Below are 22,409 nucleotides of genomic sequence, written 5' to 3' on the forward strand. Positions count from 1 at the left end.
AAACCATGATCAATGCCTTTCTAGTCACAGGGTGCTCTGCAAAGATGGCCAGGGAAGCTAGCCACACTGCCCCTGACTACCTTGTGTTCTGTGGCCTGCCATTGTGTCCTCCATATGACTGAAGATGATTCAGATTCTGAGCTACCATGCCATACCTTTGGTTGAAAGGATGGCAAGGGAGGCATGGCTGTGGATGAACAGACTGAGAGCAGAGTTAGTTAAAGCTCAGAGGGTAAAAGGAAATTCATCTGTGGTCCTAAGTGATGCTTAGCCAGCCATGAAACAGGGTAATTTCATAGGAGACGTACAGCAGTCAGTTATGCAGGTCAGGCAAGAGGATCTGCCCCTTAATCTGGTGATGCTGAAAGCTTTGCTTTTGCAGGGAAGATATTCTATTCTGGAGTCACAGAGAAGGGAGGGAGGGGAGGGTAGGGAGAGAGGGACAGAGGGAGAAAGGGTTTTTTTTTTTTTTTTTTTTTTTTTAAACACAAGCACTTGGAATATAGCAGGGCAAGGCAGGGTGCAGTAGGCAGGGGAAATATAAGTATAGAGCCTGCCTTTGAAGAATCTCTCCTGGGACACTGGGCAGGGTGCTCTCCAGCAGCAGCCTCTGCACTTCCTCCTGCAGTTCTGACCTCTCACACTCACCACTCCCGTCTCTGCTCTCACTGTATTACCCAGTCCTCTGTTCTGACTGCTCACACTCCATGGACAGAGTGGGCTCTGGGTTGATTGTGCTGGGTTCTCCTTCCCCTGCGCACACTTGAGTTCCTCCCATTTTGAGGCAGGCTCAGCACTTCTTCCATCCTGTTTTACACATTTGACTGCCCTTTTACTCCCACCTACACTGTAGGCTCCTGGATGGAGGGGTGGTGGGTCCGCCATCCCTCATACATGGGCCTGTGTGGGTGGATGATTAATTAAGATGCCATGGCAAAGCAGGAAAAGCAGCACACTGATTTTGTTTGTTTGTTTGTTTGCTTTGTTTTTGGCTCACTCTCATGTCTTGGGGGACAGGTCCATTTCTCAGTAATTGGATGTGTCTGCCTGATCCTAGCTGCAGAGGTGTACACAGTTGGTGCTGCAACCAGCTATGGTGGACTGCAAGTGAACTATCCTCCAAATTACACATTCAAGCTGGTGAGGGGCTTCTCACTTTTTAGCCAGTATTCACATAGATCCCTTTAAGAGGGTAGAGACCAGCCAGACCCTGCAGACCAGCTGACAAGGAGCATGCCTGTGGCTATGTGTGCTGTTTCTTGCCCAGCTGACTCTGGAGAGGCCGCTGTAGATATCTGGCCAGAGAATTTGTCATTATTGTTCTATGGTTTCTGTAGATGAGACTTCTTATGGGAGAGGGGCATGCTGGCAGTAACTGTGTGTGTGTGTGTGTGTGTGTGTGTGTGTGTGTGTGTGTGTGTGTGTGTGTGTGTGTGTGTGTGCACTCGACAGTTCCTGTGCGAGTCTTATGGGGCTATGCTTAGTGGACAGACTGGTTGTGTCTTTGTTGAGGACAGGCCTCTGCTGATTGACTGCTGTTCCCTTATTCTATCCTAATGTTCAGTGTAGATGCTCTTAAGGAGGCAGAGATGCTAAGAAGAGAATTTAAAATGTTCGTCTTATACAGAGCAAGCAAAAATGCTTCTGTGGGCTGATAATTTGCATTCAGTTGGAGAGTGTTTTAATGAATCACAAAAGCCTGCATTTTGTTTGAGTAAAGGATGCTCGGCCCTTTTTTTTTTTTCTTCGCAGGTAAAGTACACCAGGCTCCTGTTTAAATGAAGCATGCAATTTTAATCAGTCAGACCCTTAAAAAGAAAGAAAAACAGCTGCTACTTGTTAATTGGCAAATATCTTCTCCAATGAGTTCATGATTTATTCACTGCTTTTAATAAAGACCTAAAATCCACCAAGAAAGGTGCTATCACCGTGTTATACTCGTGGACACATCTGCAGCTAGTGACCCCCATCTAGAGTGAGATGGCTTCTCAAAGTCCATCCTACCCACCCCCTCTTAGAGGTGCCCACTGAGAATACACTGCATCCAGCCCAGATGGGCACCCCAGAGCATCCTCCACAGGATGCCTGCAGTGCCAACACGGTCAGTCCCACCAAGGCCAAGGCCAGCCTGTTTTATATTCAGTTGCACATACTGAGGCCATTCTCCTGGACAGGCCTGCAGAGCCCTGAGGAGCTCTTGCTTGGAGGCATGGAATGTGTTGCTTACCCTGGAATTTCTTCTCTTTTCCATGACGAGGACCTTTCATTCTGTCCTGTATTTGTGAACTTCTAGTTCACAGGTTTTATTTTTAAAATGGTTTTCGTGTGTGTGTGTGTGTGTGTGTGTGTGTGTGTGTGTGTGTGTGTATGTGATAGCATGCATATGGAGGTTAGAAGACAACTTTTTTGTCCACCTTCACTTAGGACTTGGGATTACATTCAGATTTGCAGGCTTGTGTAGCAAGCGCCTTTGCCCTCTGAGGCATGCTGCCAGCCCACCTTAACAGGTTTTCCTGCACTGGTCCACATGGTTCTGGCGGTACTCTCTGCTCTTTGTCTTCCTGGGATAGCATCTTGGAATCTGAGAAGTACTGAGCTAATACTGAGAAGGACTCTAGTAAATTTTTTTTTTTGTTTTTTTTTTTTTTTTTTTTTTTCTGGGACTCAGTAAATATGAGCAAGGACGCTGCTTTCCTCTATCTCTACGATGAGGTCCCTTTGTTCCCAGAGTCCCCTGTGACATGCCAAGGATCTCTAGCAGGGCAGGGATAGATGGTACATTTATTTTAGCTGCGTCATAACACCTAGACATCTTTGTTGCACATAGCCATCAAGCTCATAAGCATGAAATGAGCGTGTTTTTTTTTCCCCCAATATTTTTGTACAACAGTATTTTCTGGTTAGGATGTGCTGTGAGGAACCTTCATCAGGAGGCCTCACTGTACAGTGAGGTGGAGAGAGCAGTGAGGTGTAGGGCAGGGCAGTGGGGTGTAGGGCAGGGCAGTGGGGTGTAGGGCAGGGCAGTGTGTAGGGCAGGGCAGTGGGGTGGAGGGCAGGGCAGTGGGGTGTAGGGCAGGGCAGTGGGGTGTAGGGCAGGGCAGTGGGGTGGAGGGCAGGGCAGTGAGGTGGAGAGCAGGGCAGTGAGGTGTAGGGCAGGGCAGTGAGGTGGAGGGCAGGGCAGTGAGGTGGAGGGCAGGGCAGTGAGGTAGAGTGTAGGTAGCCAGTACGGAGATGGGGAGGGGGTTTGCTGCAGGTGCTTCCAGATCTTACTCTGAATGTCACAAGTCCCCACTCACTGAAGCTTTTAGGCATCTACTTTTACTTGACACTTGTTGAGGAGGGCAGGGAGAATTACATTTATTTTATTTTATTTTTCAATTCAAGGTATTCCTTTTTATTTTATTTTATTTTTTTTTTGTAATATGGTCCGGATTTTTCCATGAACATTAGGTGCATCATTGTTGGGTGGGTTTCTAATACTTGAATTTTTATGCCACTGCAATGGTATTTTTAATACATTGTTTTCTTTTGTATGTTGCTGGTATTTATTTTCGATTTCGTACTTAAAACATAGTAAGGCTGGGCACAGTGGTACATGCCTGTAATTCCAGCACTCAGGGAGGCAGAGGCATGCAGATCTCTGTGAGTTTGTGGCCAGCCTTGTCTACAAAGCGAGTCCAGGACAGTCAAGCCTATACAGAGAAACCCTGTCTCAAAAACAAAACAAAACGAAACAAAACAACAAACAAACAAACTCAAACAACAACAACAAAAACTAAAAAACAAACATTTTAAGAATAGAAACATACCACAAATTGGTCACATACCTCAAGGCCCGTTTGTTCCCTTTCTCATTGACCCCTGTGCCTTGCAAACTCCATGGGTTCTGTTGACTGACCATCTAATAATATTACGTAGGTCAGGAGCTGCAGACTGAAGTCAGATGGGCATTTCAAGTGTGGAAGGGGTGCTGGACATGGTAGAATGTGGGGACACTAGGGAATGCCATGCTAGTCAGCAGCAGGTACGCTGGGCATTTGCCACTGCATTGCTTATGTATTTTTTGCTCAGTCATGCTGATTTGAAAGGCATGGCTTGGCCTTTCTACTGCTTGGAAGAGAGTTTTTTTCCCAGGGCCAGCCATTGAAGTTGAGCCTGTTGATTTGCCTCCCCCTCACTCCCTCAGAAGTTCCACCCGTGTCCCTGTCACTGCCAGCCACTGGCACTCTCAACTTTGCACTGGTCTTTTTGTATTCTTAGGCTCATGGTCCCCACCATTCCCCACCTGGAAGACCGGCATCTCCCTTCACACGTCTTCTCACATGCTCCCACCTCCATGTGGGTCTGCAGCTCATCCGCTCCCCAGACTCAGGGAGCTAAAGCAACTCTCCTGGTTGTTGAAATAATTTAGCCACTCTGGTAAAAGAAAGCAGTTATGTTGCCATAATTTCCAGGGCCTCCTCGGTCACAGGAGACATCGGGAAGGATGAGTCCGATGATGACACTCAGGAAGCAATATGTCCTAGTTCTTTGGGTCAGTCTCACGTCTCTCTTGGTGTGTGAAAGCCAGGTCTTTTCTGGCAAAAGAAGCTGGTAGGAAATGTAAGTCCCCTGTCAGGGACAGCCCTATGCCTTCTTGACCGTCCATCAAGGCCTCGGGAGGGAGAGTGAGATGGGACCTCCCACCCTGTGCTTCGGATGACTGCTCTCCATCTGCTTTCTTTAGGGGAGCCCATAAGTAGCGAGCACTTTCATCGTGCTGTCAATGTCAACGATGAAGATCTCCTGCTTCGGATATTGGAAGGAGGGTGAGAGAGCGCAGCCAGCGCTTCTGTTCTTTCTCCCAGGGCCCGTGAGGTGCACAGACATGCATGGCACAGCTTTGTTTTGTTTTCCTAAAGAAATTCTCCAGCAACTTCCAAAGCATCTCCCACAGTTCCCTCAGGTGACTAGTATGGGGTCTTGACATGTAGTTAATAAAGAGTCAGAGAGACCCCTGGAAACGATACGGTTTGTGATTGTTTAATGACAACTTCATGCAATTCTTATGCTTTGGTCATCTAGCCCAGCATTTAGTGCAGGTCAGTCTGAAATGGCTGCACTAATACCAGGTGTCCCTGGGACTCAGCAAGCCAGCTGCCTTGGAGACTAGAAGGTTGGTGGGACACTGGAGAAAAAGGGGGACATGGCCGCTGCAGGTGTGACTCTTGTAGCTATCTCCCCAATAGAGATGTAGCTAAGGTTCTTGCACAGCACGCTTCCGTGCGCCTCAGAAGGCAGTGGTTTCTGAACTGGGGTCTGGTAAGTTGATGAGAAGATTCCACAGAAGGCCAAGCTCCTTGGCTGACAATACAAAATGCATGTTCTTTCCTGGGCAACATCGGTACATAGGCAGAAGAAAAGAGGAGAGTAAAGGGTAAAGTCCAGGTTCCCGCCATACCTGCTCCTCTGGTGAAGTTGAGCATTGGTGCTGTTACCAGCTTGTGCCTCATGCCAAAGGCTTTGTTGGTTGCAAACTGTTTGATGAAAAGGCACAGTGGTTTTGAGTTGAAGGGAGTTTCCATCTCAAGTGAAAGGACAATGTTTTTGTTTGTTTCTTTGTTTGCTTTTAATGAAAACTTGAACCTTTAAAAACGACTGGGATATTGTAAGACAAGAAAAACTGAGTGGCCCAAGAGAAGCTGACACTTTGGTAAAATGAACCATTTCACCTCCCCCACCCCCACCCCCGCCGTGGGCCCTGCAAAGCGCGGTTAACTTCATGCCTCTGTGCCGCGAGTGACAGTCTCTCCTCTGTTTCCCTGAAGCCATGTAAAGGTTGATGTGCCCAACAAGTTTGGCTTTACTGCCCTCATGGTTGCTGCTCAGAAAGGCTACACCAGGTACGGCTCTTCCTAGCCCTGAGTGAGGAGCAGGGCTGACCCTTCCCCCTACAGCTGTAGCCAGCACAGAATGGCAGCTTCTTTTCTCATTCTCGCATGATCCCACGCAATGGCTCCCACTCAGGTGCTTCTGCTGGGTTAGGCAGCTTGCAGGTGAGTTTGCATTTACTGTGACACCATATGTTGAATACGTCTTGGAAACAGTCACGGTTGGACTTTGGGCACTTTGGGAACAGACATGCCCTTGAGGTTACCACAGGGCTGGCTGTAAGTACTAGCATCTTACTTTACAATCATATTTGTATTTTAATTGCAACAATGCCATTTTTACAGGCAGTAGAAATGTGTTTTCACTAAGTGTTCCTGTTTTAGTCTATATTAAAGATGGCCACAAAAATGACATGAGCTATTTGTGCTGTGTGGGCAGGGTTGGTATGATGAGTGACTCATGGAAGACTGGGCCCCTGTTTTTGGTGGGGAACAGTGTCTTCCAGTTTAACAGGGTCTGTCTTCAGAATGGGCAGAGAGGAAAGGGTGGTAAAGATGCCTTGAGTGCCAGGCAATTTCATTGGGTTTCCATGGGCTCCGCATCACCAAAGCCATTTATCTCACTACTTTGAACTTTGTTCCCTTCAGGCTTGTGAAGATCCTAGTATCCAATGGCACAGATGTAAATCTGAAGAATGGAAGTGGCAAGGACAGGTAGGACATGGGAGGTGCCACTGAGGGACAGCGTGGTTGGCGCTGTGGTGCCAGACTGTACCCAGAGGGGTTTTTGCCTTATACAGTTGCTCTACTTTACTGTGAAAGTTTTAAGAAGTGAGTGAGCCCCACTGGGAAGATGGGGTGACAGAGGCTGTCTTGCTTATGATTTTGTTCATTGGTACAAGCTATCCAGCCTTCTCTAGCTCAGTAAACCATAGCTATTAAAACAGCACTGCCAGCTCTAGGCCATGGGCCCCATCACATTCCAGCCGTCTTCTGCTGCCCATGAAGCTGGGAGTTTGTAAGCAGCAGCCAGAGTATCAGAGGCACCACTGCAGCATATTGCTGTGGTTTCCACATCTTGAAATACCCCAGTGCCAGCTGTTGTAGGGACATTTTGAAAGACCCCAGTGCCAGCTGTTGTAGGGACATTTTGAAAGACCCCAGTGCCAGCTGTTGTAGCCACTAGATGGGACTATCTCAGCAGCACCAGCAGTTACTTGGTGATGACTACATGCCAGGCACCATGTTTAGTGTGTGGGTCAAACAGGGAGACATACACAGTAACTTTCCTTAGGATGCTCACAAGGCACATGGTGTACACAGACCAAAGGCTTGGACCCAGCATGCATAGACTCTGATCATACGCCATATTTTGTGAGTGCTCCTATGTATCGATGTGGATGTAAAGGCATGTGGAAGCCTCAGCTAACTTAAGGTGTCATAATCAGGAGACATCTATCTTCCTTTTTGAGTCAAGGTCTCTCATTGGCTGCTAGCTTGCTGATTCATCTGGCCTGGCTGGCTGGTCTGTAACTTCCTAGGAGCCTGCTGTCTTTACCCCCACCACCAGCCATGGGTTCTAGGTGCATGTAGTCATACCTGGCTTTCAACATGAGTGGCAGGCATCCAAACTCAGGCCTTCCTTTGTGCCTGCACAGCAAGCACTTTATCCACCAAGTCAGCTCTCCTACCCCACATGTGGCTTTGTAAAGCCAGAAAGCCCTCCACTCCATTGCAGTGTGGTGACAGGTAACATTTAGACACCAATTTAAACTTGTTTTCTGAATAACTTGTAACCAGTCTGGAACTAAGCCATCAATTGGATCAAGATTTTGAAAAGAATGATTTCAGCTTACAAAGGAAAAATGTAAGGAAAGCAAAAACAGGCAAGAAGCAAAAGAAAGCCAGAAACTGATTAATGGGAATTTTCATGTTGCAAACATGTAAGGGTCAGTTCTTAAGAAAAATCTTCATGATAAACCATTGTCTAGAACATCAAAGAAAGAGAAATAAAAATGGACATTGGGAGGGGAAATAATAATGACTATGGAAGGTATTTGAAAATGAAAAGAAAACGGTGCTTTGTGTTCCATAATAGATTTGATAATTATATCGTAATGGATGCATTTTAAAGTAACTCAAAGCCACCAGAATCGTCTCCCAAGTAGTGGAAAACCTGAAATGAACAATATCCATGTAAAAACTGAGAAAATGTGTTCAAGCATTCACTCCGTGGAGGCTCTTGCTTGGCTGTCTGACTGTGAGCTTCAGATTGGCATGTCTCAGCACTAAGCATGGGCTTTCTACAGCAATGACAGCCTGGAAAGCTGCAGAGAAAATCAACATTGTTGCTAATGTATGGGGTGCAGCTCAGTGTTTACCTAGATGTACAAATTCCTGGGTTCAATCCCCACTCCTGGGGAAAATTAGCAGCAGATTCTTTGCATGTTTGTTAGCGCTTTGTTAGTCAGAATCAGCATTGGTGTCTGTCAGCAAAAGCACACGTGGAGATATGTGTGCACTCACCATGGAGTTGTACTTAGCCATAAAGCACAATGGAGTGACACCTTGTGGGGAATGGATGCAGCTGGGCACCCTCAGATTAAGTGAAATAAGCCAGGTTCTGACAAATGTTGCATGTTTTTCCTATTTGTGGACTCCAGGGCTTACACAGACACAGTTAGTCATTTATGTATAAATGACATGGAGGCAGAAGTGGGACAAGGTAGGGCAAAGAGGAGACTAGCTTGAAGGAGACAGTGAGGAGGGTGGAGGGTTTGCATTGGAGTATGTGATCCAGATTCAAGATCTACTTGAGAGAAGTTGTCCTTATGAAACCCAACACTATGTACAATGAATGTACAAGCGCTGGATAGCTTTATGTCAACTTGACACAAGTTAAAGTCATCTGAGAGGAGGGGACCTCAATTAAGAAAATGCCTCCAAAGCCGGGCGGTGGTGGCACATGCAGAGGCAGGTGGATCTCTGTGAGTTTGAGGCCGGCCTGGTCTACAAAGTGATTCCAGGACAGCCAAGGCTACACAGAGAAACCTTGTCTTGAAAAACAAAACAAAACAAACTGTGGGCTCTTGTCTGCAGGCAGAGGAGATGCTCCCTCCTGGTAAGCCTCAGTGCTTGGACATAGGTGAGCTACCTGATGCTGGCAAAACAACCCACCAGGCCCAAATGTGTTAAAAGGCTAGTTCCTTGCAGGGACATTTCCAAAGCAAACTCTAAGCCAAAAGGAGTGAAAAGCTGGCTCTTCGAAGAAAAAAAAAAAATCAAAAGTGCCCTGGAGACAAGCCCCAGGGAAGTGTCCTGGGAGTGTCTCCTGCCATGCAGGCACCCTTGGTTTAACAACCCAGGGGTTGGGGGGTTTGGTGAGCACATTCCCCGTTTCTCCCTCCATAGCTTTCTGTCCTTGTTCCTTGTCTGTCTTTTTTCATTCTTTAATTTTATTAATTTATTCATATTACATCTCGATTGTTAGCCCTTCCCCTGTTTCCTCCCATTCTTCCCTCCCTCTCATTTCTCTCCTTCTCCCCTCCCCTATGTCTGTGACTGAGGGAGACCTCCTCCCCCTATATATGCTCTTAGAATATCGAGTCCCTTCTTGGTAACTTGCTATCCTTCCTCTGAGTGCCACCAGGTCTCCCCATCCAGGGGACATGGTCAGAAAAGGGGCACCAGAGTTCGTGTGAGAGTCAGATCTCACTCTCCACTCAACGGTGGAGAATATCCTGTTCGTCGGCTAGGTCTTGGTAGGGGTTCGAAGCTTACTGCCTATATTCTCCTTGGCTGGTGCCTTAGTTTGAGGAGGACCCCAGGATCCAGATCTGCCTGTCATAAAGTTCTTCTTGTAGGTTTCCAGGACCTTGTGGGTCCTACTATTTCCCCTGGGACACATAGGCACAGGAAACAACTTCCTGAACAGTACACCTTGTCTGTCTTTTATCATTAAGCTTAGTGAATTAAAATCTAGCTCTTTGACTCTTGACTGTTTTATTTTAATCAAGTGTGGTCTGTTATCTGGCTTTTCACAAGTCAGAGGCTCCCTTCTCCCGCTGGAAAGGACATGGATTCCCATAGTCTCAATCCAGGCTGAGCTGAGCATTGCTGCCCTGCGCTCCCTCAAGCTGGGGAATCTGGCCTAACAGCTCCCTCCCTGTCCAGAAGGCCTTCTTCATGACCAGTTCTCAGGACAGAGCCTTCCTCAGTTAGCTTCCAGAAGGCTGAAGAAAACTCTGTGACCAGATTCCCAGCCCAGCCTCATGGAGAAAGGAACCCACAGTTCCAAAGCTATGCCATGGTGGCACATGCAGAGGCAGGTAGACCTCTGTGATTTTGAGGCCAGCCTGGTCTACAAAGTGATTCCAGGACAGCCAAGGCTACACAGAGAAACCCTGTCTTGAAAAACAAAACAAAACAAAACAAAAACAAAAAAAGAAAAGAAAAAAGAAAATGCCTTTGTAAGATTGGGCTGCAGATAAGCCTGTAGTACAGTTTTTAAATTAGTGATTGATATGGGAAATTCCAGTCCATTGTGCTATCACTGAGCTAGTGGTCCTGGGTTCTATAAGAGAGTAGGCAGAACAAGCCATGAATAGTAAGTAGTAAGCAGCACCTTCCATGGCCTCTGTATCAGCTCCTGCCTCCAGCTCCTGCCTCCAGGTTCCTGCCCCATTTGAGTTACTGTCCTGGCTTCCTTCAATGGATAGGTGTAAGCCAAATAAACCCTTCCCTATCCTACTTGCCTTTTGGCAATTGTGTTTTATCACAGCAATAGAAATCCTAGCTAAGACAATGCATCATGTAGGAAGGTACTTTATAGCTAGACAGATGACCCAGTGAGTAAAGCACTTAACTCCTAGCACCCATGTAAAATGTCAGCATGGGTGTGTGTACCTTCTAATCCTGGCACTGTGGTGGGGGCATGTGGTAGCAGGAAGATGGCTGGGGATTATTGACTGCGATACTAGCTTCAGGTTCAGTGAGAGACCCCTTCTTCTTTTTTAAAATATAGTTTATTAATTTATTCATATTACATCTCAATTGTTATCCCATCCCTTGTGTCCTCCCATTCCTCCCTCCCTCCCATTTTCCCCTTACTCCCCTTCCCTATGACTGTGACTGAGGGGGACCTCCTCCCCCTGTATATGCTCATAGGGTATCAAGTCTCTTCTTGGTAGCCTGCTATCCTTCCTCTGAGTGCCACCAGGTCTCCCCCTCCAGGGGATGTGGTCAAATATGGGGCACCAGAGTTCGTGTGAAAGTCAGACCTCAGTCCCTACTCTGTTGTGGAGAATGTCCTGTCCATTGGCTAGATCTGGGTAGGGGTTTGAAGTTTACTGCACATATTGTCCTTGTCTGGTGCCATAGTTTGAGCAGGACCCCTGGGCCCAGATTTGCCCATCATAATGTTCTTCTTGCAGGTTTCTAGGACCCTCTGGATCCTTCTATTTTCCCATTATCCCATGTTTCTCTCACCTAGAGTCCCAATAGGATGTCCTCTCCTCTGTCCCACTTTCCTGGTAAGTGCAGACTTTCATGGGACATACCCCTTGGGCTAGTGTCCAGATATAAGTGAGTATATACCATTTGAGTCTTTCTGCTTCTGGGTGAACTCACTCATTATGATAATTTCTAGTTCAACCCATTTGTCCACAGATTTTGGGAATTCTTGTTTTTAATAGCTGAGTAGTATTCCATAGTGTAAATGTACCACAGTTTCTTTATCTATTCTTCTACTGAGGGACACTTAGGCTGTTTCCATGTTCTGGCTATTGTGAATAAGGCAGCTATGAACATGGTTGAGCATATGTCCCTGTTGTGTGGTAGAACATTTTCTGGGTATATTCCAAGGAGTGGAATAGCTGGGTCTTGAGGAAGCCCTATTCCCATTTTTCTGAGATAGTGCCAGATAGATTTCCAAAGTGGCTGTACTAGTTTGCATTCCCACCAGCAATGAAGGAGTGTTCCTCTCTTTCCACATCCTCACCAGCATGTGGTGTCACTTGAATTTTTGATCTTAGCCATTCTGATGGGTGTAAGATGGAATCTCACTGTCGTTTTGATTTGTATATCCCTGATGATTAAGGAAATTGAGCATTTCTTTAAGTGTTTCTCGGCCATTCGATATTCCTCTTTGAGAATTCTGTTTAGTTCTGAGCCCCATTTCTCAATTGGGTTATTTGGCTTGGTGGCATTTAATATCTTGAGTTCTTTATATAATTTGGATATTAGACCTTTGTCAGATGTAGGGTTGGTGAAGATCTTTTCCCAGTCTGTAGGCTGTCGCTTTGTTCTGCTGACATTGGAGAGACCCCTTCTAAAGGAAGTAAGGTACAGAGGGTGCTAGAGCAGGACACCTGTGCATAAAGCACACGCAGATGCCCGGCCTTTGGGCAGTGCCAAGCAAAGAAGTAGCAGAATGTGCCAAAACTTTTATTATTATTATTGTTGTTGTTGTTGTTGTTGTTGTTGTTGTTGTTTGAGATGGAGCTTGAGTTGGTCTCACTGCGTTGCTGGTCTGGAACTCACAGTTTGCCTTACCTCTGAGGAGCTGGGATGATAGGTGTGTGCAGTCCTGCCCAACTCCATACAAAATGGTTTACTTATTTACTTAAAAAGACATTTCAGACAGTTCTCCAATGTTACTTCTTAGCACTGGTAAATCCTGAGTTTGCAGAGAGCTGGGGCTGGGGGTGCAGTGAGCACAGAGAGCAGAGAACATGGTGTCAAACCCCAGTCCCCCTGGCCAGCTACCTCAGTGGGCTTCCCTCTGTTAGCCATGGGGTTATTGTGGGCAGTGAATGGGTTAATATATGGGCATGCATGAAACAGGGCCTGGCTCTCCGTGAATGCACCTTATACTTTATTTCATGATTGGACATTATTTTGGGAGCTGCAAGTGTGATCCCTGCTGGTCTGCAGAATTCAAGAGAGAGAACTTGGAAAGACCTGAAACTTAACAAGGAGGTTTCCTGATATGGCAGTTACAAGATGATTTAAACATAATTTAATCTGAATGCCAGGTGCAGTGGTGCACACCTTTAATCTAAGCACTCAGGAGGCAGAGGCAGGAGGGTCTATGTGGGTTGCAGGCCATCCAGGGCTACGTATTGAGACGGCTAAGAAAAACAAATGTACTAACTGGTTAATATCTAAACACAGTAGAATAGAATAAATCCCAGAAGACAAGATGCCTGATGAAAATATACATCTACAGAACTATACTGAGAGATCCAAAGACTTTTAAAAATGGAGATATATGTTGCACTTTAGAATGGCAAGACTATAGCACCATTTCCCTTTTTCTCAAATTAGCATATAGATTGAATATAGTCTCAAATGGAATTATTCTTGGGGACCCGTCAAAATGATTGCAATTTATCTGAGAGAACAAATAGATAGTAATAGACACTAAAACTTTGTCAAAGACTGTGGGGACAGTTATTAAAATGCTTTAAGAGTTAAACTAATTATAGAGGTGGGCACTATATAAACGATTGGAAAGAGATAAACAGGATAGACAGAACTTAATAAATGATGGTAGAGATATCACAGACCAATGGAGAAGGTACTAGAAATAGGCTATTTGAAAAAAAAAAAAAAACCACTAAGATCTTGGCTTTCCAGCAAGCACCAAAACACATATCAAGTGAATGGAGAATGAAATGTAAGAGGTCATAAAATGCCATTAGGAAGCAGAGATGCAGTTGTCTGACCTTGTAATGTGCACAGCACAAAAGAGGGAAGGAACTAACCCAGGAGAAATTGCAGAGTTAAGGGCTGTGTAAGGAAACACTGAAGAATATGCAGGGAACAGACCTCACCCAAAAAAGCACATCCATGGCCAGGAACAACTCACTCTATGCAGTAAGCAAGTCACACAAAAGGACAGTGTACAGTGTTAAGTAATTCACACGAACTGCAGTTAGTCTTGCTACACAAAATGTCAACTATATACTTGGTAATTAATAATGGTAAAAGTGGAGTAAAATAGACATTTTCAGATGGTGTTGCTAGAAGTGTGACTTGATGCACACACTTTGGAAATATACATGGACTAAGTTCTGAGGGTCCAGCTCAGTGGTGGAATGTGTGTTGTGTGCTGTGTCAGTGAAGACTTGAGCATCCATCCCCTCATTTTATTTAAGAACACAAACACACACACACACATACACACACATTCTGGGATTTACATATATACCAATGATTTATACACACACACACTCACACACACAATCTGAGATCTATATATGCACAAATGATACACACACACACACACACACACACACACACAGAATGTGAAAAGTAGGAGACTAGAGCAGAGGGGGCTAGCAAGAGGGGGAGGGGAAGGGGAAGGCAGTGAGTAGTATGTGCTAATACAAAACTAGAGAGGCCGTGGCTGCGCACACAACGATGGCATTCTAGGCCCAGGAAACGTACAGGAGTGCAATGGAGACTTCACGGCCAGGGCATATTACTTAGGATGCTAGAAGATTTGAGTTTTCCCAGTGCCCTTTGTGGCTACTTAGGGAACTACTTTTTTCTATTGAGACGATCTTTTGTTTTATTTTCCAACTATTTATTTAGATCATTTTCAGATATTTAGGAAATATGGAAGAATGCTAGAGAAATGCCTGTGCATGCTGCACCCAGGCTGACAGGTGCTCGCATTTGTTCATATGCGTGGACACCAGCTTCTGCCCCTGTGCTCCACAGTCACCTCAGTGTGTACCCCTGGAGGCAAGGTCATCACTGTCCAGCTGCTGTCACATCACAGTCGGGGTATATCTCATCAGTTCTCTGGTGTCACTGGGGACACTGGTGTCTCCCAGATGTCTCCTTCAGATGTCATCACTGTGGTGGGGACTAGGACAAAACCACGCTCCTGTCTATGCTCCTACACCGTGCCTGACAGTTTGCCTCTGTGATTTCATTTTCTTTATTGAAGAAAATGTTCTTTCTCAATTTTCCCCACCTCCATTTTTGATGCTCCTCCTCACCCCCCCCCCATTCTCTCATTCTCCAGTCTACCCTCCTCTCTTCTCCCTTCATTCTCTCCCCCATTGTCCTCCACCCTCCTCATAGCAGCGACATTTGAGGCTGACCACCTTCGAGCAGCCTGTGTTCTGGGTTTGCCTCTGTCATTCCCAGTAGCAGGGCATCATCTAGTGTGCTCACCTAACCCTGTACTTCCAGTATAGGTATTTCCATGGTAAGGCCACAGAGGTTTGCCTATCACGGGGTACCATTTTCAGCAGGAACTTTGAGAGCTTGTGCTGTTTCTCTGGCATAGCTGGGGAGGCCCACACTGTGGGATGCCTGCAGATGGTGATCCCAGGCTTGATTCTGATGGTGGTGGGGATAGCTTTGTAAAGTTACATTTTCCTCATGACATATACAAAATAATCTATAAGGTAATAAATTCATACGATGGGACTACATCAGTCCCCACTAACATCTTAAACTACCCAGCAACCCGGAGTGGTCCCTGCCCATTCCAGTTGTCCAATTAGTGGGTGCACAAAAGAATTTTATGATTCCGTATCAGTTGGCAGTCTACAAGGAGGAGCTCCTCAGCAGCTGGAAAGGACCAGACTTTGCTCTCTGAAGGAGAGTGGCAGTAAGTGAGCAAACTTCCTGTTTTATCGTGAGGACTTGGTTTAAGAATGCTAGATGGAACTGTAAGCTGTGGTCCTTCACTACTCTATTTTGAATATAATCTGAGTTTTATGGATATTTTAAAATTCAACAATTCATACTCAGTCATAGCCAGTATTCATTTTCAAAACACTTTTACGTTTTGTTTTGGATGTGTTTGTACATGTAAAGAAATGTATCAGTGCTCACGTGCTATGGCACTCATGTGGAGGTCAGGGAACAGCTTTCAGGAGTCTGTTCTCGCCTTTCACAATGCGGCCTCTGGGACTGAACACAGGGATCAGGCTTAACCTGCAGGTCCAGTGCTTTCTTTTTTAATTAGGGCGTTATCTACACACTGTAGAATGCGCTGTTTTAAAATATGTGCACCCAGTTGCTCACTCACCACCACATCATGATCCAGTTCCATGACTCTGGAAGTGTAGCAGATATATTAGCGCTTCTTAGCCCTAGGCAGCTGCCAGCTCACTGTTCTGGTCTTCCTCGTTAGCCTCGCCTAGGTGTTTCATGTAAATGGATCACATGCTATGACTTTGGATGCCTGGCGTCTTTTATTGATCATATTGCTTTAAGGTTTTTCTATACTGCAGACTTGATTTCCCTCTCATGTCTGACACAACATTTCATCGTATGGATTTGCCACATTTTATCCATTGGTTGATGGACATGTGTACATTTTATGTGGGTAAAACATACGGTTCCCCTCCAATCAAATGATGAATTTTTGCTTTAATCTGGGTGGACGAAATATGGACCCAAGGTTAGTGGTGGCACCTTCAGTGGACTTTGTTTTTTTCTGTATGTTGCAGTCTCATGCTTGCCTGCTATGCAGGGCACCTAGATGTTGTGAAATACCTCCGAAAACATGGAGCTTCTTGGGATGCTAGAGACCTTGGAGGCTGCACGGCCCTGCACTGGGCTGCAGACGGAGGCCACTGCCCTGTGATTGACTGGATGATAAAGGATGGCTGTGAGGTATGGCCTTCCCTGCTTCCTTCTTAACCACAGTGGGCTAGTAAGAACTTGAACCTTCCTTTGGGATCTGGAGGAGGGGGCCAGGCCTGGTCACTTGCTCTGAGAAAAGTCCTACAGGAGTTTCCAGCTCATGAGCTTGAAAGGCCTTGGAGGATCCTTGGAGACCTGAGGCGACAGCCAGGCTTCATCTCATCACAGGGAGGCAAGGGAAGTGTCTCGAGCTCCGAGCTGGCCCCAGGTGTCTGTGCTGCTGCTCTGGCCCTTAATTCATTGCTGGTGTCTGTTTAGCTGGTCACTGAAGCCTCGCTGAGCCTCTGCTACATGCTGGAGATGCAGAGATATGCATAGGTCTAGCAGCTTTCAAAGTTGGGTTTTTATTTTTAGGGCCAGGGTGTCTCTCTCTCTCTCTCTCTCTCTCTCTCTCTCTCTCTCTCTCTCTCTCTCTCTCTCTCTCTTTTCCTCCCTCCCCCTCTCTCTCTCCCTCGATCTCTCTTTCTCTTTTCCTCCCCTCTCTCTGTCTCTCTTTTTCTCTCTCTCCCCCTCGATCTCTCTTTCTCTTTTCCTCCCTCCCTCTCTTTCTCCCTCCACATGTCGGATGTGTTATATATGTACATGTTTGCATGGATGTGTATACATTCATACATGTGGAGGTCAGAGGTTAGTGTAGTGTGATTGGCAGGTGACAAGTCCTGGGAAGTTGAGGTGGTGACCTGGAGCTTCAGATCTTTGGGAGTCTCACTTTGCAGAAGATGTTAATAGATATGTCTAGTTCATCTCTGAGGTGTTAGTGAGGGAAACCAAGGCTTCTGCCTCGGGTCTCACTGGCTCCTGCTATTGCTATCAAAGAACTGATTTACCTTGAAGGAAAAAACCCCAAGCATTAAGATAATTCCATTTCATGACATCTCTTGTTTCTTTATGCCTGAGAGAGACATTTGCAAGAAGCCAGAAGGCTTAGTAGGCTGGTCTCAGCAAAAGCTCTATGTGGCAGTGGTGGCCACAATGCCTCATGTAGTTTACTCCAAGTCTGTAATGAAAACAAGCTGATGCCTTCTGGGAAAGGAAAGGGATTCTTACTCTGATATAAGCATTTAAGTTCTGGAATCTTGAAATGTGGGGTGTTCAGGGCTTCAGGTATACAACTCAGCCATTTGGGTCAAATCCCACCTTCTTGTGTAGCCCAGGAGCCATTTGCAGAGGACAGACCTGCATGCAGGGGTCCCCTGGAGACATCTATTATTCAGCTGCTAGTAGAGATGGTTGATGGCAGCCGGCCTCAATGTTGTTGGCAGATTGCTTACCTGGTATTTTGGAAGACCATGCGAAAGACAGAGAGCAGGCAAGTGTAAGGATTTTGTGCTAGGGGTGACGTATTTCTCTAAACAGGGAACCATTTGTGCATTTGATGGGCTGGGTGATCTGGGGGAAAGGTACTGGACTCCCTGAGGCAGGTTTGATTATTTCTAAACTAGGAATGAAAATACATACCTGCACCCCAACCCCAGGACCAGGCAGAATGTGTGCAGGGTGCTTTGGAGACCCTGTTGGGGCCAGTGGTTATTTTATTGTTATTCAAATACAATGGATGGGCTAGAGAGGACCCTTCAGTCTCATATACAAACAACCAAAGCATCCTCAGAGTCTCTTGCCAGCCCCTAGTTGGCTATTTGTTCTGATGCTTCACTGTAGCCATGGATACTCTTTGCATCTTTGGGAAATGCATTCTCCCTCCCTCCTTCCCTCCCTCTCTGTCTCTCTGTCTCTCTCTCTCTCTCTCTCTCTCTCTCTCTCTCTCTCTCTCCATGCATGCATGCATGCACATGGCACATACCCCCCATGCTCGCTCCTATCCATCCTTACTCTTCCTCGTTTGGTTGGAGGATTCCCTAGAATTTGGTGGCCTTTAAGCCTTTTTATTCCACACTACTTCTTTTGGAAGTCTAAATTGAAAGAAGAGTTGGTTATAAATTGAGTTACAGTCATTGGCTGTTTTACTACTGGGCACACTGTGTTTTGGAGATGGTATGGGGGTACAAATGTATCCAGTTAGTTTGTGTGGTGGGTCTGGTCTCTCTGCCTGAGATGTAAGCCTTGTGAAGTGCAAAGGAGTACACTCTTGTCATCACTGTCTTGTTCCAGGCAGGATTTAAAACACAATGAAAGATACACCAAATGAAGAAGAAGAAGAAGAAAAAACAAACAAACAAACAAAACAAAACAAAAAAACCCCTACTACTGAGCCAGGTGTGGTGGCTCATACCTTTAATCCTAGCAGTGGAGAGGCAGAGGCAGGTGGATTTCTGTGACTTTGAGGCTGCCTGGTCTATGTAGTAAGACCTTGTCTCAAATTAAGAAAGGAGAAAAGGGGCCAGGTGGTGGTGGTGCATGCCTTTAATCCCAGCACTTGGGAGGCAGAGGCAGGAGGATCGCTGTGAGTTCGAGGCCAACCTGGTCTATAAAGCGAGTCCAGGACAGCTAAGGCTACACAGAGAAACCCTGTCTCGGAAAAATCTAAAAAGAAGAAGAAGAAGAAGAAGAAGAAGAAGAAGAAGAAGAAGAAGAAGAAGAAGAAGAAAGAAAGGAAACAAGGAAAGTAAACAGTATTAAAATCACAGCCAGGGGCTTGAGAGATGGCTCTGTGGTTAGGAGCATTTGGCTACTCTTGCAGAGGACCTGGGTTTGATTCCCAGCACCCACATGGTGGCTCACAGCTGCCTGTAACACAGCCCCAGGGGTTCTGATGCTTTCTCCTGGCCTCTGTGGCCTCTTGCATGGACACGATGCACAGACATAACATGCAGGCGAAACACTCAAGACATAAAAATAAAGCCAAATTTTTATGTGTGTATTTATTTGGTTTTTTTGAGACAGGCTTTCTCTGTGTAGCCTTGGTATTTATGTATTAATTTGTTTTTTTGAGACAGGCTTTCTCTGTGTAGCCTTAGCTGTCCTGGAACTTGCTCTGTATACCAGGCTGGCCTCAAACTTACAGAGATCTGCCTGATTCTGTGTCCCGAGTGCTGGGATTAAAGAATGAAAAAAAAAAAAAAAAAAAAAAAAAAAAAAAAAGAGTGAAGGAAAGCACAGGGGCCCAGTGTGAAGCATAGTTGGGTCCCTTCCTAGCTGTCTTGTTTCCATTTTAGCAGTGAAGATAAATCTATCAGTGAGGAGTCCTTGGCATGTCTGAGCAGATGGAATCTCCTAGGAGATTCTTCCCCTCCCTGAACACAGACATGAATTCAGCTAGCTCACCACAGGTCTAGAAACTGATGGAGTCTGGGGAAGTGCATACCCCTGAGTGTCTGCCCAGTGATGCCACAGGAAAGCGGTTGGACTGAGGCAGCTGTCTCTTTGGCGACATAGGTAGATGTTGTGGATACTGGGTCAGGATGGACGCCACTCATGAGAGTCTCTGCTGTGACAGGAAGCCAGAAGGTAGCCTCACTCCTCATCGAGGCTGGGGCTAACGTCAACGTGAAGGACAAAGATGGAAAGACACCTCTCATGGTACCTCCCTGTGTCCAGTTCTCAGATTTTGTTACCATTAGAGCTGGCCTGGAGTTGAGCAGTTTGTATCTGAGCCCTGGGATTGGTAACATAGTATCCGCTGTATATTAACAAGCAGAGGGAGGGCAGGCCAGGCTCTATATATTTGAAGTGGGGGCCTTATGTTGCCTATGTCTGGAACTCCTGGGATCCCGAGGTCCACTTGAGCCTCTGAGTAGGCACGGTCCTATGCCCCACTCTATACTATTTTGCTTTACTTTTTTCCCCCTGAGTACCTCTAAGGACTATCAACTCCAGTTACCAGGACAATTATGGGATCAAAATAGACCTGTCTAAACAATGAACTTGCTGCTGTTTGGCCCTGTGTAAAACCTGCTGCTTCTCATCTGTGAGGTGGTCCTGCCTCTAGAAGGGACTGCTGCTGCAGGGGAGCGCTGCTGCAGGGGAGCACCGCTGCAGGGGGCACCGCTGCAGGGGAGCGCTGCTGCAGGGGAGCACCGCTGCAGGGGGCACCGCTGCAGGGGAGCACAGCTGCAGGGGTGCACCGCTGCAGGGGGCACCACTACAGGCGGGCACTGCTGCAGGGGGGCACCGCTGCAGGGGAGTACCACTGCAGGGGAGTACCGCAGCAGGGGAGCACCACAGGAGGGGAGTACCACAGGAGAGGAGCACTACTGCATGGAGTGCTCCTCATACCATACTCTTCTGTTTCCAGGTTGCTGTCTTAAATAATCATGAGCAGTTAGTTCAGCTACTTCTTGACAAAGGGGCAGATGCAACTGTGAAAAATGAGGTATGTTTATTGGAAGATTTTCCTTAAGAGAAGAAAGAAATATATGAGAATGGCACACTCCAATGTGTAATCAAATTAAGGAAGTTGTGTTTCCTTCCAGTTTGGCAAAGGTGTCTTAGAAATGGCCAGAGTTTTTGACAGACAGGTGAGGACCTCCCTCCTGCCTATCAAAGCCAATTTTGTAGTTCTTTCACACTCACAAAACCTGCCAAAACCTTGAAGGACACCTGCCTGTTTGTTGTGGTTTTTCTAGAATGTACTCTCCTTACTAGAAGAAAGGAAAAAAAAGCTGCCAAGGAAATCCTCTGTCCACTGAGCGGAGTGCTACCTGCCTGAGACCGACCTGAGCGAAACAACAGACTGTGACTGCTGGGCTGGGCACATGACAAGCCACATCTCTGAGGATGAGGCATTTATTTATTTAGTTGAAGATTCACAGTGACTTTTATGTAACGGGCAACTCTTCCCACATTGAAATACATCTTTTTACCGAAGCACACTCATTTGTGGTCTGATCACTGGGCATCTATAGAACAGGAATGGGTTTTTTTTGCCCTGTGCCTTTGCAGTTACACATGAAACCAAATATTCATGTGCTGGTGCTAATAAATGCATGCACACAAGGGTCCCCACTCCTGACCACCCCCAACGGTCCTCGAGATGCTCCAGGCCTACTGGCCTCCTTCTCCTCATGTGTTTCTTATTATGTCTCCTGCCGCACAGCAGGCCAGGCTGCTGTTGCCTCCCATAGAGGGGCTCCTCCTAAGCACCCAGGAGTTTTCTCTTAGGCTCTTGGACTCACATCAAAGGTCAGAAACACATATCTGAAGGTTGGTGCTGTTCTGTTTGCAGTGTTTGTTTGAAGGACAGTTCTAGGTGGACAGGTCCATCTGCTCACATGTTTGCACATGCTCACCTGCATGGTGAAAAGGACCCAGCCTGCAGGTGGCTTGATGGCTTCACTAATGGCTAGTGTGCTACATTTAGTTTTGAGAGCACACATGCTTTTTCAGACAAATCGTATAGGTTGTAGACAAAGAGGGGTTAACCACCACCAAGACCGATTGGTTAAGAACTCAAAGATAGAAATGTGGGGAGCTTTAGCTGGGCAAAGCTTAAACCCCAGCAGGACCATGTGCATTTTGTGTCTCTGAGGAAAACTGGTTCACTTGGCCTTCCAGTAAAGCAGCTATAAAAGCCCTCTCGGGAGTGGCCTGTTTTTTAAACCAGGAAAGGCCCATGAAAAGGTAACCAAAGGTCAGCACTGGGGAAGCCATAGAGAACACCCACACATTGATTCAGATGTGGGCAGTTTTCGGCTCTTCTCTGCAGAGTTCATGGAGGACTTGATTCGTGGGCTATATATCATCCTGTCTGTGGATGCTGCTTTGGCACTTTACCTTCCATATAAGGGCTTATCCTCTCCTGCCTTGTTCATGGTCAGTATTGACATCCACCTTACCGTCCTCTCTGGGTCTGATGCAGATGGTATTCCGTCTTCCTTGCCAGTGTAACACTTGGTGACATTGTCCACTGTCTGGCCTTCCCACTGCACCAAGCTTACATTCCTGACATGGTCTCACCAGGTTCCTGTG

At 46.4% G+C, this 22,409-nt stretch overlaps 1 protein-coding gene across 4 annotated transcripts in view; it reads left to right on the forward strand.

Annotated features, from left to right (window-relative positions):
- Window positions 1–21,360, forward strand: part of Fank1 (fibronectin type III and ankyrin repeat domains 1) — a 115,564-nt gene extending 94,204 nt beyond the window's left edge. For 2 of the 4 annotated variants that reach the window (XM_051145474.1, XM_051145477.1), the window contains exons 4-11: window positions 4,727–4,808; window positions 5,808–5,882; window positions 6,519–6,584; window positions 16,349–16,514; window positions 19,878–20,021; window positions 20,737–20,814; window positions 20,915–20,959; window positions 21,068–21,360. In XM_051145474.1, coding sequence (XP_051001431.1) covers window positions 4,727–4,808; window positions 5,808–5,882; window positions 6,519–6,584; window positions 16,349–16,514; window positions 19,878–20,021; window positions 20,737–20,814; window positions 20,915–20,959; window positions 21,068–21,130 — 719 coding nt within the window. In that variant the 3' untranslated portion in view covers window positions 21,131–21,360. Of the gene's footprint in view, window positions 1–4,726; window positions 4,809–5,807; window positions 5,883–6,518; window positions 6,585–16,348; window positions 16,515–19,877; window positions 20,022–20,736; window positions 20,815–20,894; window positions 20,960–21,067 lie in introns of all 4 variants that reach the window. The other 2 variants (XM_051145475.1, XM_051145476.1) reach the window with 2 other exon arrangements.
- Window positions 21,361–22,409: the final 1,049 nt, after the last annotated feature.

Source organism: Acomys russatus, chromosome 5, assembly GCF_903995435.1.
Source record: "Acomys russatus chromosome 5, mAcoRus1.1, whole genome shotgun sequence".
In the NCBI taxonomy this organism is placed as follows: Eukaryota; Metazoa; Chordata; class Mammalia; order Rodentia; family Muridae; genus Acomys; species Acomys russatus.